A 15,962-nucleotide genomic window follows, 5' to 3' on the forward strand; every position below is an offset into this window, starting at 1 on the left:
TCTAGTGTATAGCATCAGTTGAAGGTCCTGGTGTGAAGAGGTCTTGTTCGAACCTGTTCATGAAGATGTTGGCATATTGAGGTGCAAATTTGGTTCCCGTGGCTGTTCTGTGTGTCTGATTGATAGCCAAGTTCCGCACACATGAGGACGGCCTCAAACGGGATCTTGGGTTCATGTCACACTATCTGTAACCCCCACAACTTGCCTGGGTTTGCAAAATCTCACTAACTTTCCCGACTGGAGAAAATACACATCTCTTTAACCTTTGCTTGACCCTCTCTCCACTCACAGTGTCTGTACCTTTAAGACTTGATTACCTGTAAAGACTTGCATTCCAACCATTATTTTGTAAATTGAGTTTGTGTCTTTATATGCCCTGTTCGTGAACAGAACCCCCCTTACCTGATGAAGGAGCAGCGCTCTGAAAGCTAGTGGCTTTTGCTACCAAATAAACCTGTTGGACTTTAACCTGATGTTGTGAGACTTCTTAGTGTATTCATACATCTATCCAGGTGTCTCTTGAATGTTATAGAATCTGCTTCCAGCATATCCTCCAGCAGTGTGTTCTAGGCATTCACCACCCTGTGTGTGAAAAGCTTGCCCCTTACATCGCTTTTAAACTTCCCCCCCTCACCTTTCAACCTATGCCCCCAAGTCATTGGCCCTTTGACCGCTGGGAAACAGAATCTGACTATCCACTCCATCCAAGCCTGTCGTAATCTTGTAAACCTTTATCAGGTCCTCTGACCCTCTGATACCCCAATGAAAATGATCCAAGTTTCATAGAATCCCTATATAGTAAAGAAGGAGGCCATTCAGCTCATCGATCCCACCCTGTCCCTGTAACCCCACGTATTTACTTTGCTCATGCCTCCCTGAAACTCGATCAATTTAGCACGGCCAATCAACCTAATCCGCACATCTTTGGACTGCAGGAAGAAACCGGAGCACCTGGATGAAACCCACACAGACATGGAGAGAATATGTGAATTCCTCAAAGACAGTGATCCAAGCTGGGAATTGAACCAGGTTCCCTGGCGCTGTAAGGCAGCAGTGCTAACTACTGTGCCATTATGCTGCTTTCTTCATGTTCCATATCCTCCAAACCAGGCAATATCCTGGTAAATCTCTTCACCCTTTCCAATGCATCAAGTAGTGTGGTGACCAGAATTGTACATAACACTCCAAATGCAGCCTAACCAAAGTCTTATACTACTGCAACATGATTTTCCAATTCCTATAGTCAGTGTCCCGACTGATGAAGGCCAGCATGCCATACGCCTTCTTGACCACCTTGTCCATCTGAGTTGCCATCTTCGGGGAACTGTGGATCTGCACACCTAAATTCCTCTATGCTAATATTTCTAAGGGCTCTACCATTTACTGTATACATTCCTTCTGCCATCGACCTTCCAAATTGCATCACCTCACGTTTGTCTGGGTTAAATTCCATCTGTCATCTTTGAGCCCAGGTCTGCAGCTGATTTATATCCCATTATATCCTCTGACAATCCTCCTCTCTATCCGTTGCTCCCTAATTTTTGTTTCATCTGCAAATTTACTAATCAGACCACTTATATTTTTCTCCAAATCATTTATTGCAAACAAGAGGTCTCAGCACTGATCCTTGTGGAACACCGCTTGTCACAGACCTCCAGTTAGAAAAATACCCTTCTGCTGCTACGTGCTGCTTTCAATGCCGAAGCCAATTTTGTATCCATCTTACCAGCTCACCTTGGATCCCATGTGACTTCATCTTCTGTTTCAGCCTGCCTTGAGGCAGCTTATCAAAGACTTTACTAAAGTCCATGTATACAATGCCCATTGCCTTTCCCTGGTCAATTATTTTTATCACTTCCTCAAGTAACTCAATCAAGTTTGTGAGACATGACCTCACCTTCACAAAACCATGCTGTCTATCATTAATAAGCCTATTCTGTTCCAGATGTGAGTACATCCAGTTCCTAAAAATCATCATCTCCAATAATTTCGCCACTAATAATATAAGGCTCATAGGCCTGTAATTTCCTGAATTGTGTTATCGATTATAAATTTAAACCCCCTGTTTAAAATTAGTTAGCAAAACACCAGCTTACTTGCTTGTCCTTAGGTTGCCAGTTTTGGAGCTTACAGACAACCTGCAGAGACAAAAGTCTTGCTTCTTTGAGACAGTAATTGCTTGTTTTTTTTTTAAAAAAGAGAAACCATGTTTTCCTTGCAAGTTTGACTCCTCACATTAAGCACATGACTCTGTCGATGTCAATTAATTTTGTCAATACTCCACTCTGAAACTTGAGGTTAGCCCTGCTTAAACAAACATTTCATGTACTTATCCTGTTCTCCCAGCTACTAATTTAAAAAATATTTCTCAGGCATATCAGCACCTTGAGAAACATCTGAATTCTAAGCTACCCCTTCGACGAAACACAATATACATATATTTCTGAAAGACACAGTATCATCGCAACGTACATAGCTCAAAACATGGGTCATGGCCTGAGATCACAGTTCAAAATACTGCATAGAGTTGCAACAACCTATTTTTATATGAGAAAAGTCTCTAGCAGAAAAGTCCTCCAAGGCACTTTGCAGGAGCATTATCAAAATTTTATACTAAGGCAGATAAGGTGATAATAGGTGACCAAACACTTGGTGAAAAGGATGAAAGAGAAGTTGAGGGGGAGAATTCAACAGCTGAAAACACAACGATCAACAATGGAGTAATTAAAATCAGGGATACTGAAGAGACCAGAAGTAGATGAGTGCTGATATCTTGGAGGATTGTAGGACTAGAGGGGATTACAGAGATAGGGAGGGGTGAAGCCATGGAGGGACTTTAAACCAAGGATGAGAATTTTAAAGTTGAGGCATTGCTCAAGTGAGAGTCAGTATCGATCAGGAAGCGCAGAGACCATGGATAAATGGAACTTGTGTTTTGGGACATGGGCAGGTTGAGCTTTGGATGAGCCCAAGTTACTGGAGAGTAGAATATGAGAAATTGTCAGGAGTGCTTTAGAAAAGTGTCGATTATATCATCGTGAAGTAAAATTCCAGCAGCGGTTGTACGGAAGCAGTGGTTGAGTTGGGTGAAGTTACAGAGGCATGGATATGAGGCCAAAAGCATATTGTGAGGTCAAATATAACATCAATAATCTGGTTCAACCGCAAGGTAACCTGCCTTGAACCTGTCTCCGCTGGTGTTTATGCTCATTCAAACCTCTTCCCATCTTTTCTCCTATCGCTCCCTTCTCATGCCCTTTTCCCTCTTATATTTAGCTTCCCCTTACACAATTCATAAGAACGTAAGAAATAGGAGCAGGAGTAGGCCATCTAGCCCTTCGAGCCTGCACTGCCATTCAGTAAGATCATGGCTGATCTGAAGTGGATCAGTTCCACTTTCCCACTCTCTCCCCATAACCCTTAATTCCCTTGTCTGTCAAAAACCTATCTACCCGTGACTTAAATATATTTAGCGAGGTAGCCTCTTCCACTTCAACGGGCAGAGAATTCCAGAGATTCACCACCCTTTGAGTGATCTGAGCAGGAAGAATCTCTCTACCTCTACCTCTACCCTATCCATCCCTTTCATTATCTTATACGTCTCTATAAGATCCCCCCTCATCCTTCTAAACTCCAATGAGTACAGACCCAGTCTATTTAGTCTCCCTTCATAGTCCAACCCGTTTCGTTTCAATTCATTTCAATTGCCCACTATGGTAACTGCTGCACCTTTTTAAACCACCATGTTTGGTTTGCTTTTTTGGCTCTGGCCTTATTAATCTCCATTGCTACTTCTAATGTCAATGACTGGAAACACTGTCTTGCAAACATGCTTGAGATATACAAACAAGGATCATTTATAAAATGGAAAAGACTAGCATGGCTGCTGTCCTTGCTGGTATTGAGGCTTGAATTACTCAGTTTCTCCTGCAGCTGCTGTCTTTACCAATTGGAGTTTGAATCACTGCTGCAGTTGTTTTGCCTGCTGATATGGAGTTTTGAATCGCTCCTCATATCCCTATTTCCAAAAATAACGCATAGCAGAAATTGTGCATGAAACTGACACCACTTGGACCAGAAGGTACGTATGCATCCAACCATCCCTATAGTTCGTTAGTACATTGTAATCAGAAGTTTTTTCCCAGGGTGGACGAATCAATTACTGGGGTGCATAGGCTTAAGGTGCGAGGGGCAAGGTTTAAAGGAGATGTACAAGGCAGATTTTTTATACCGAGAGCTTTAGGTGCCTGGAACTCGTTGCTGGGGGAGGTAGTAGAAGCGGATATGGTAGTGAGTTTTAAGGGGCGTCTTGATAGATACATGAATAGGATGGGAATAGAGGGATATGGTCCCCAGAAGGGTAGGGGGGTTTTGGTTGTCAGGCAGCATGGCCTGTGCAGGCTTGGAAGGTCGAAGGGCCTGTTCCTGTGCTGCAATTATCTTTGTTCTTTGTTCAGAGTGTTCTGAAGGGACAAGTTCCAAAGCACAGATGGTGTATTTGGCTTAGGACTTTCATTGTTATATCTACTTCCATACCAAAGTTCTTAACATTTTTGTAGGTGATTAGGTGTTGATTATAATCTTAATAGGTTCTTGTGCAAGATTGTTGGGAAAATGTTTACCAGGAAAGATTTGAGAAAATTATTGCTAAACCCAAGTACAATTAGTTTTTTGGTACATATCAATCTGAGAAAGCATTGCTGCTATATATCGACCTATCCACAATAAATTCCATTATATAGAAATGATTTTCTGTGTGCTCAGTCACAATTTGACTCCATCCTCAGTCCATTCCTTCAGCAAAAAAGCCACCCAGGATTCTGAACCCAAATGAGTGGATGGAATTATTTTGCAATTGTCATGCCACCTCCTTTCAAATCAATTTAGGTGATTGTGCCATTGTTGTCCACACTATTGTCAGTGACTGGAAGCAACATCTTGCAAACATGCTTGATGTACAAAAAAGGAACATCAGTGAAATGAAGAAGACCACCGTGTTTTTCTGTGCCTCACCCAACACTTACCGCAGTGCTCTGGGGAAGATCACAAAGTCTCTAGTTCTTTGCCTTGCTGCTCAATGTGGATGTTTTTATGACTTTTATAGATTAATTCTTGGGGTGTAGGTGTAGAAGTCCCTGTAGTGTCAATACACTCATGCTATTAGTTAGTGAGTTCCTGGAGATTACCATTTTCCACTCACCTGGGAGCATAATGAGAAGGCCCAAATAGATCAGTGTGTTCTGAATATATGGGGTAAAGACCATCGTAAAATGGCAGCTGAAAACTCATGGTCATTCTGTTTGTGGACAATGCCTCCTCTCTCCCTGCTGATCATTGTCTTTTCACTGTCAATCTTGTGTATTTTTCCAACCCAAAACCACTTCCATTTTTCAATCAAGTCATCATTAAAACTGTAAAAACCTACTAGTGCAAGTATGTGCTGAACTCTTTTGCTACGAAGATCAATTCACAGTCTTCACCCACTGCGGAAGTTTCATCACCTTAGTGCAATTGCCCCACTCTTGCAGTTTGATTTTTGCTGCAATACATCAGGTTAAACCATCTGCTGTCATCAAATCCTTTGCCAACTGCTGCTTCCTTGTTAGCATCGAACAAACTGGGGAGCTAACTGATGTACTTGATTAATCTCCCCTCCCCAACCCCATGTCAGTTTTCCTCGTTTAACAGTTGTGGACTCTGACCAAATCTTGGGAGCAAGATTTCATTGTCTCCTGTATTTGCCTGAGTGTCACAGCCTGTGCTGATGATAGTGATAATGCAGAAGATGGGCAAGCAGTTGGCTCACAGTAGAAGTTCTCACATTACAAGAAGTCTTTTCCATGATGTCCAAGGTCAGTTATTTGTCTCCCATAAAACTGCACAGTTGTTTTCATGTGTGGTGTAACTAACTGCTGCTTGAATAAAAGCCTATACTGTCATTTACAGGTGTTGATCACTGACCAACTTGTTAAGTGAAAATATGAATGTTGTTTGTTGTGTGCGTTTTTAGGAATAATTAGTACTTACCAGTTAGTTAATCTTTCAGTTAGGTATATGAATAGCATACCTGAGCAACTGATGGCCAATGGCCATCTTCAAACAATCTGGCTAAAAATGTGATATGTATAGCACTTACAATGATCACACTGAGAATAAGGCCAAGTGCAAAAGAAAATCACAGCGAATGCTCTTTCCTTAGCTGGCTGTAATTTGCAGTATGTTGGATTTATTGTGTTTCCAATGTTGTGTCCAACCCTCCTCGGTGTAGTGGCTGTGTTGTGTTGAATGGAAACTAAAAAAAAAATTTAGTCCTTGGGTTATAAAAATATTTTTCAACAACAGTAATATAATCACTGGGATTTCCTGATATATCAGATAAAATAACTACCACCTAATCAGAAAAAAGTAACAAACCAGAAGCAAAACGTAATTACTCCTGCAGATTACTCACGCCAAAGGAATCGATTGCACTTGGAAAAATGTTCCTGCGGAACTAGGACATGTTTTGATCTGTTTTTCAGTCACAATGTTCCTGAAACATGGTGGAATGCTAATCAAGAGAGGATTTATATTTGATAACAGAACAGTGGACAGACTCGGATTCCCTGTACAGAAGATTTATGTTCTGCAGTGAAAAATGCAGTTTTGGGAATTTTTGAATTGTGCAGGTGGAGGTATGTGAGACACCAAACTTAAATTTAATCAGCAATTTAAACAATAGCCTTGCATTCCTTCATTTTTAAGTTTGGTGCTGTAAGTACAGCTTATCCATTATGACCTGAGTGTGCTAAGTTGTTGTACATAACTTTGTGTTAATAAGTAGCAGGACTTGTGTTTAAGGAAAAAAAAATCTATACAAGTCTACTTGGTTGTTCATTTCCTCGTTTTTGTGAATGGAATTATTTGTGTATGTGCCAGCCAGAGGAAAACAATGAAATTAAAAGTAGAATACTGCAGACGCTGGAAATTGAAATATGTATTGACAATGTTGGAAACACTGAGAAGGTCAGACAGTATCTGCAGTGAGAGCAAGGTAGAGTTAACTTGTCCTATTGATGGCCTTTCATCTCCGTTGCAAATGAACAGTAAGAAGTCTCACAACATCAGGTTAAAGTCCAACAGGTTTATTTGTTAGCACAAGCTTTCAGAGTGTTCCTCCCTTTTCAACTCGTCACTCACCTGAAGAAGGGGGAACACTCCGAAAGCTTGTGCTATCAAATAAACCTGTTGGACTTTAACCTGGTGTTGTGAGATTTCTTACTATGCCCACCCGAGTCCAACACTGGCATCTCCACATCATGGCAAATGAACAGAGACAGGGTATAAGAAGAGGGAGAAAATGGTACAGTCAGTGATTAAGGGAGGCTCAGGAGATCATTAAATGAGATGTATGGTAAAAGTGTGACAAAAAGATGATAATGAAAGAAATATATAACTGAATCTGAGACCCAGAAGATGTGTCAATGGCTGTAGCAGATTAACAGAAATAGAGGAATGTGTGGAAAATCTATCAAAATGAAGAAAGCTCGAGTGGCGAGTGGCCTGGGAGTTTGGTGGAGGAGAAGAACAGGTGACAACAAGGGTTCAGATTGCACCAATGAGAAATAACTATCCCAAACACCAGTTCTCAACAAAATATTCCATTTTCAGTGAACATCGTGAAAGGACAACATTCCATTTGGGAATCTGAAGCTTGAATCTCCCATTTAAAATGTAGATCAGAGGAATTTGAGTGGTACATCTTTGGCATTCTGTATTACAAAGAGCATTAGAGGCTGAATCATTGAATATGGTCAAGGTAGAGTTAAACAGAGTTTTGATCTACAAGGCAGTCAATGATGAGAGGGACAGAAAGCAGGTGGAATTAAGGCCAAGATCAGTTCATCATGATACTACTTGAATGGCAAAGGAGGTTCATGGGGACCAAATGACCCATTTCTATTTCTGATCATTTTATGAAGCTCAGCTGACATTCGAAGAACAGCACCTGCCTTTTGATTGGGTATTTGACAGCTTTCTAGACTCAAAATCGATTTTAGATCTTGGAAACACTTTTGATTTTTTTTTTTCTGAGGCAGGCTGTTTAAAGTGCTGCCCTTGGTTTTTTGAGAGTTCATCCCAGTTTGCTTATATTGTATTCTTTCAGCTGATATTATTGTGTTGCCGGATCAGAATAGTTTGAATGAGTTTCAAAGACTGCGAGATATAAACACTCTTAGAACATAGAACATTGAACACTACAGCACAAACAGGCCCTTCGGCCCACGAGCTGCGCCGATCACATCAACACCTACCAATCAATAGACCTATCTATAAACCCCCAATCCCATTAAATTCCATATACTCATCCAGAAGTCTTTTAAAAGACCCCAGCGAGTTCGCCTCCACCACCACTGATGGCAGCCAATTCCATTCACTCACCACACTCTGAGTGAAAAACTTACCCCTAACATCACTTCTGTACTTGCCTCCCCGCACCTTCAATCTGTGTCCTCTCGTAGCGACCATTTCAACCCAGGGAAATAGCCTCCGAGAATCCACCCTATCCATTCCTCTCAACATTTTATAAACTTCTATCAGGTCATCTCTCAACCTTCGTCTCTCCAGGGAAAAGAGTCCCAGCTCCCTCAACCTAACTTCATAAGGCATGCCTCCCTGTCCAGGCAACATCCTTGTAAATCTCCTGTGTACCCTTTCAATAGCTTCTACGTCCTTCCTATAGTGAGGCGACCAGAACTGCGCACAGTACTCCAAATGAGGCCTGACAAGGGTCTTATAAAGTTGCAGCATTACCTCCCGATTCCTAAACTCAATCCCTCGATTAATGAAGGCCAGTACACCATACGCCTTCTTGACCACATCCTCCACCTGCGAGGCCGATTTAAGAGTCCTGTGGACCCGGACCCCAAGATCCTTCTGCTCTTCAACACTACTAAGACTCCTGCCCTTGATAGTGTACTCGTTCATCCCATTGGTTCTGCCAAAATGGACGACTACACATTTATCTGTGTTGAAGTTCATCTGCCACTTCTCCACCCAGTCCTGCATCCTATTTATGTCCTGCTGCAACTTTTGACATCCTTCCAGACCATCCACAACACCACCGACCTTCGTGTCATCGGCGAACTTACTAACCCATCCCTCCACTTCCTCATCTAGGTCATTTATGAAAATGACAAACAGCAAGGGTCCTAGAACAGATCCCTGGGGCACTCCACTGGTGACTGACCTCCATGCCAAAAAAGACCCATCCACAACCACACTCTGCCTTCTGCAGGCAAGCCAGTTCTGGATCCACAAGACCAAAGGCCCTTGGATCCCATCCCCTCTCACCTTTGCAAGAAGTCTTGCATGGGGGACCTTATCAAACGCCTTGCTGAAGTCCATGTACACCACGTCCACTGCACTTCCTTCGTCAATGTGTTCAGTCACATTTTCGAAGAACTCAACCAGGCTCGTAAGGCACGACCTGCCCTTGACAAAACCATGCTGACTATTTCTGATCATGTCAAACCTCTCCAAATGCTCGTAAATCTTGTCCCTCAGAAGCCTCTCCATCAGCTTACCAACCACTGAGGTCAGACTCACCGGTCGGTAATTTACCGGGCTATCTCTGTTCCCTTTCTTGAAAATAGGAACTACATCTGCAATCCTCCAATCTTCTGGAACCTCTCCCGTCTCCATTGACGACGCAAAGATCATTGCCAGGGGCTCTGCAATCACTTCCCTCGCCTCCCACAGTATCCTGGGGTACATCCCATCTGGTCCCGGCGACTTATCTATCTTGATAGAATTCAAAAGTTCTAACACATCCTCCTCCTTAATATCCACATACTCAATCTTTTCCAGCTGCTGCAAAACTGTAGCAAAATCTCCCAGATCAGTTTCCACTGTGAATACTGAGGCAAAGTACTCATTAAGCACCTCTGCCATTTCCTCTGGTTCCACACAGACCTTTCCCCCTTCCCCTTTTATAGGTCCTATCCCTTCTGTTCTTATCCTTTTACTTTTCACATATTTATAGAAGGCCTTGGGATTCTGCTTAACCTTACCCACCAAGGCCTTCTCATGACCCCTTCTGGCTCTCCTAATTTCCCTTTTAAGCTCCCTTCTACAATCCTTATACTCCTCAAGGTCCTTAACATCTCCTAGTTCCCTGAATCTTTTGTACACCTTTCTTTTCCTCCTGACTAGGTTCACCACAGCTTTCGCGCACCACGGTTCCCGTGACCTACCAAAACCCCCTTGTCTCATCGGAACGTTGTCATGCAGAGCTCCAGACAAACATTCCTTGAACATCTGCCACCTTCCTTCGGTACTTTTCCCTAAGAACGCCTCCTTCCAGTTTATTTGTCCAAGTAACTTCCTGACTTCTTCGTATTTCCCCCTACTCCAGACAAACGCCTTCCTAGCCTGCCTGATCCTATCTCGTTCCAATGCAATTGTGAAGGAGATAGAATTATGATCACCATTCCCAAGATGCTCTCCTACCGAGAGATCCGTCACCTGTCCTGGTTCATTCGCCAGTACCAGGTCGAGTACAGCCTCTCCCCTCGTAGGCTTATCCACGTAGTGTGTCAGGAAACCTTCCTGAACACACCTAACAAACTCCTCCCCATCCAAACCCCTTACCCTAGGGATATTCCAGTCGATGTTTGGGAAATTGAAGTCTCCCATCACGACAACTCTATTATTACTACACCTCTCTAGAATCTGTTTCCCTATCCGTACCTCAACTTCCCTGTCACTATTGGGCGGCCTATAGAATACACCCAGCAAAGTTTTCGACCCTTTGCTGTTCCTAACTTCCACCCACAGAGACTCAGTAGATAGTCCCTCCATGGCATCCTCCTTCTCTGAAGCCATGACACTGTCCCTGACCAACAGTGCCACTCCACCACCTCTTCTGCCACCCTCCCTGTCCTTCCTGAAGCATCTGAATCCTGGCACCTGAAGTACCCAGTCCTGTCCCTGAGACATCCAAGTCTCCGTAATGGCCACCACATCACATTCCCAAGCAGCAATCCACGCCCTAAGCTCATCTACCTTATTCACTACACTCCTGGCATTAAAATATATACACTTCAGCCCCTCAGTCTGGGCATGACCCTTCTCCACCCCCTGTCTAACCTCCCTCTCATACTGCCTGCAGTCCTCTCCTACCTGGGAGCTAACCTCCTCTGTCCCAGTCTCCCCATCACAATTCCCTCCCCCCATCCTTTCTAGTTTAAAGTCCCCCTGGTAGCCTTAGCCAGTCTTCCCACCAAGATATTAGCCCCCCTGGGATTTAAGTGCCATCCGTCTTTACTGCAAGGTCACACCTGCCCCTAAAGAGGTCCCAATGATCTAGGAACCGAAATCCCTGCCCTCTGCACCAGTCCCTCAGCCACGCATTCAACCTCCACCTCATTCCATTCCTGCCCTCATTCTCCCGTGGCACAGGCAGCAATCCTGAGATTACTACCTTTGCTTTTCTCTTCCTCAGCTGCCTACCCAGTTCCCTATAGTCCCTTTTCACAAGTCTCTGGGACACGCCCAGAGACATCCCGGATCCCAGCTCCAGGGAGACAAACCACCATCCGCGACTCACGTCTATGTCCACAAAAGCGCCTGTCCGCCCCCCTCACTGTGGAGTCCCCTATTAGCACTACCTTTCTGCTCTCTTTTTTAATTTTTTGACTTACTGGCTCAGCTCCAGAGACGCCACCGCTTCCTCCCTCAGATGAGCTGTCCCCCCCAGTAGTACTCAAGCCGGAGTACTTATTTTGAAGGGGGACATCCACCGGTGTGCTCTCCATCACCCGAGGTTTTCCCTTCCTCATAGTTACCCAAGTGCCTTCTTCCCATTGCCCTGGTGTGACTACTTGCTGATAGCTCCTGTCTATAACCTCCTCACTCTCTCGAATGAGCCGAAGGTCCTCGAGCTGCATTTGCAGCTCCTTAACCTGGTTCCATAGGGTCTGCAGCTCCACACACTGAGCACAGGTGTGGATGTCTCTTAAAAACTATTTTAATGTTTTATACACTATGCTTATATTTTAGGTCTCCTGACCTCAGTTCTCACTCCTCTACCCGTACCCATCAATGCCAGTATAAGACCATATAGAACAGAATTGGGCATTCGGCCCACCGAATCTGGTCCACCATTCAATCATGGCTGATATATTTCTCAACCTCATTCTCCTGTCTTTTCCCGTAACCTTTGATCTCCTTATCAGTCAAGAACCTACCTATCTTTGTCTTAAGTACACTGACCTGACCTCCACAGCCTTCTGTGGCATAGCACTCATAGAATAAATTCACCACCCTCTGGCTGAAGGGTCGTCCTTTTAACCTGATGCAATGCCCTCAAATTCTAGCCTCTCCTCTAATGGAAACATCTTCCACACGTCCACTTTATCTGGGCCTTTCAATAAGATTCCCCCTTCATCCTTTTAAACTTCATCGACTACAGACCCAGAGTCCTCAAATGCTCCTCATACTTCAAGCTTTTCATTCTGGAATCATTCTTGGGAGCCTGCTTTGGACCCTCTCCAGAGCCTTCATATCCTTCCTTAGATACAGGGCCCAGAATTGCTCATGATATTCCAAATATGGTCTGGTCTGAGCCTTATGGAGCCTTAGCAATACATCCTGCTTTCGTGTTCTAGTTCTCTCAAAATGAATGCTAACATGGCATTTGTCTCTCTAACTACCAACTCAACCTGTAAGTTAACCTGAAGAGAATCCTGAACTAGGATTTCCAAGTCCCTTTGTGCTTCCAATTTCTGAATTTTCTCCCCGTTTAGAAAACAAGCCTACACCTCTGTTTTTCCTACCAAAGTGCATAACCTCACACTTTCCCACTTTGTATTCTATTTGTCACTTCTTTGTTCATGCTCCCAACTTGTCCAAGTTCTTATGCAGTGCCTCTGTCTCCTCAATATTACCTGCCCTTCACCTATCTTTGTATCATCTGCAAACTTAGCCACAATGCCCTCAGTTCATTCATCTAGATCATTGATGAATAAACTGAAAATTTATGGTTCATACACTGAACCCTGCTAATTCTACTAGTCACTGTCTATCATCCTGAAAGGACTCTTTTATCCCCACTCTCTGCCTTCTACCAGTCAGCCAATCTTATATCCGTGCTCTTATGCTCGTACCTTGCCTCTAATATCATGGGTTTTTACCTTAGTCGGCAGCCTCCTGTGCGAATATGTGGCCCCTATCTACCATTCATTGCTTTTACATGCCCTATGCCAACTTATCCAGTGTTCACCCTGGACAAATCTCAGGAACCATGTTGAGATGTAATAAAATGAAGTTCTAAATATGTACTACAACCTTCAATGCACTTAAAAAAAATCATTCCCATTCATGAAAGTCCATTCAATACACTTAAATTCTGTCAAATACTTAATCCTTCATTAAAACAAACAATTGTATTCATGATCTGACATCCGAGACAACTAAAATTTTAGTAACCTTTTGGAGATGTCAATCAAATTGTGGACTCACCCCCTACTCTGGTAATAGATTATGGAAAATAACCAAGCATTAAGAATTCTATAATTATAGAACTTGAAGTTATGTCAACAAACAGCTTTTGACTCTGCTATATTGATTCATAATTCCCACCTGTAAGATAAGAACTTTGCTACAGTGAAAATGGGGTATGTTTGAATTCAACACTGAATCCTCCCACTACCTAAGTGAAAATTGTTTGTGCCAGATCAGGATGCAGGATTTCTGGATCCAGGGTCCTTCTGTAATTTTGAATATGCGGTGGAGTCTTCATGACACTGCAGAAGTCCAGGCCATAACTCTATTTTTGTCTGCACAGATGTTGCTGACCTGCTGAATATTTCTAACATTGTTTGTATTTTGCATTATGTCTACAGTTTTTTCCTTTATATTGTATTTATCTCTCATTTTATCTGCACCCTGATCCATATTTTGTAAACTGCTTGTTAAAATAAATAGAAGTTGCACTGGAAAGCACACCACTCCACAAAACCAGATTGTACTAGCATTTATCTTCCATGTGAGTGAATAAGGTTAACCTTGTGATTCTGGTTCAGTCTGAACTGAGCTTCATTCTTCTTAGCCTGTACTTCTTTAAGCTGCTTATTTCAACTTCTGCAATGTTTCTTACACATCCACTTCATAGTCCTGCAGCAGGTGAAATATTCATCTAAGCTTCACCGCCTCCAGACTTGAAATCTTGAGTGCTGTATCCACTGGCTTGATAAGCTGCATTCAACACAGACTGATGTGCTGTTCAAATCGGAGCATTTTCTTACCTTTTATCTTTACTTTCCTTTTTTATCAAGGTTTATTTTTGACCATCCCTAATTGCCCTTGGCAGCCTCTTTCAACTTTGAAGTTCATGCGGTGAAGTTGTTCCCACAATATGATTTGGGAAAGTGTTCCATGACTTTGACCCCAGCAATGATCAAGGAACAGTGCAAGATGTCAAAGTCAGGATTGTGTGCAACTTAGAAATTATGGCATTCAAATGCACCTGCATTTCTGGTGTTGTAGGCTTTTGATTTCAGAGATGGTGCTGAAGCAGTGTGTGACAAGTTCTTGCAGTGTAACCACAATTTGCTGGTGTTGAAGCAGGGCGACATTTCAGTTGGTGGATGACGTGCTTCACTTTTGCCCAGAATGGTATTGGGCTTTTTTTGAGTATTGTTGCAGCCACACCCATTCAGGCAAAGAAGAGTAACCCATTATATTCCTAATTTTTGCTTATCAATAGCTGTGAGACTTTATGGAGTCAGCCATTTGCTGCTGAATACCCAGCAACTGATCTTCTCTCATAGCAACAATATTTATTTGATTAGTCTGTTGGCGTTTTAGATCAATGATGAACCCTTCAAATGATACCTGTGTAAAAGTTGACCCCAACTATAGAATGGGTTTCAAATATGCAACTTTTAGGTAAGCATATATGGCGTTTAGTTTTTTTTTACCTATTTTTGGTAGTGTCTGAAAAAGGAATTGTGCTATGCCCTGGTCCAAATGTACATGAGTCTAACCACACGTTTTTCTTGTGTGTGGTAGCTTAGTTGTATGGTACTATATGTGTAGCACGGAAGTTGAGAGTTCAATCCCACTGTGGCAAGTTATGAAACTGAAGTAAATAAATGTGGTAATATATATCCAAGCACCAAAATGTGATAATCAAAACTGCTTCGTTTGTCATTTTAAAATAAAAGTCAACTAGGGTCACCTATATCCTGCATCAAAGGGTCTGTGTGTGACTAAAGTCTCATATAAATTGACTTGATGCTCCTCAGGACAAATAGGATGAGCAATAAATGCTGCCTTGCCAGTGTTTCCCACATCACACAAACAACTCGAAAAATTGCTGGAAGAAAAGCATTTTGTCAAAGTTTTTTGTCTTGCACTCGTTAGGATAATCACAGGAATAACAACTTTGAATACAGACTGCTGATTGGCTGGTGGATTCTGATTGATAGAGGCATTTCCATGGAAAATGCACCAGTTCATGGTGATCGACAATCAACTGCCAAATATTGTTTGAAATTATAACCAGTCAGTTTGACCATGATTGATCAGAGCATTGTCAGAGGAATAAACCAGCGAATGATTTTGTTTTGTTGAAACAGGTGCAATCTATTCCTTCTGTGAAGAACAATGTCCTGTGTATTAATATATTGTAGCTTCCAGTACGTGCGGATGCACCACACTGTAAGCCTTAAATTGGCTGTCAACGTAATTTTTAGCACACAGGATCATTTAGTAATTGTTATCCAATTGCAGAATTGCATCTAATGTTGGGTACTATGTTTTGAGCTTTTCAAGCATAGGCTTGTTGGGTGTGGTCTATACCTTGCCTGTGCCAACAATGGAAGGGACATACAGTTTGATACAATCCGTCAGTCTTTGGAACATATGCTCTACGTACCTAAAATCACATGGGTACTGAAATTCAAGTACCACATTAC

The 15,962-nt window shown here is 42.6% G+C and overlaps 1 protein-coding gene across 2 annotated transcripts in view; it reads left to right on the plus strand.

Annotated features, from left to right (window-relative positions):
- Positions 1-15,962, plus strand: part of LOC145346825 (focal adhesion kinase 1) — a 572,567-nt gene that overhangs the window by 40,186 nt on the left and 516,419 nt on the right. The window contains exon 1 of one of the 2 annotated variants that reach the window (XM_080194613.1): positions 6,548-6,674. The exons of the other annotated variant lie outside the window; for it this stretch is intronic. Coding sequence (XP_080050739.1) covers positions 6,638-6,674 — 37 coding nt within the window. The 5' untranslated portion in view covers positions 6,548-6,637. Of the gene's footprint in view, positions 1-6,547; positions 6,675-15,962 lie in introns of those variants that run through there. 2 annotated transcript variants of the gene reach the window in all.

Source organism: Carcharhinus amblyrhynchos, chromosome 8 (genome assembly GCF_965287045.1).
Source record: "Carcharhinus amblyrhynchos chromosome 8, sCarAmb.v2.hapA, whole genome shotgun sequence".
Taxonomy (NCBI): domain Eukaryota; kingdom Metazoa; phylum Chordata; class Chondrichthyes; order Carcharhiniformes; family Carcharhinidae; genus Carcharhinus; species Carcharhinus amblyrhynchos.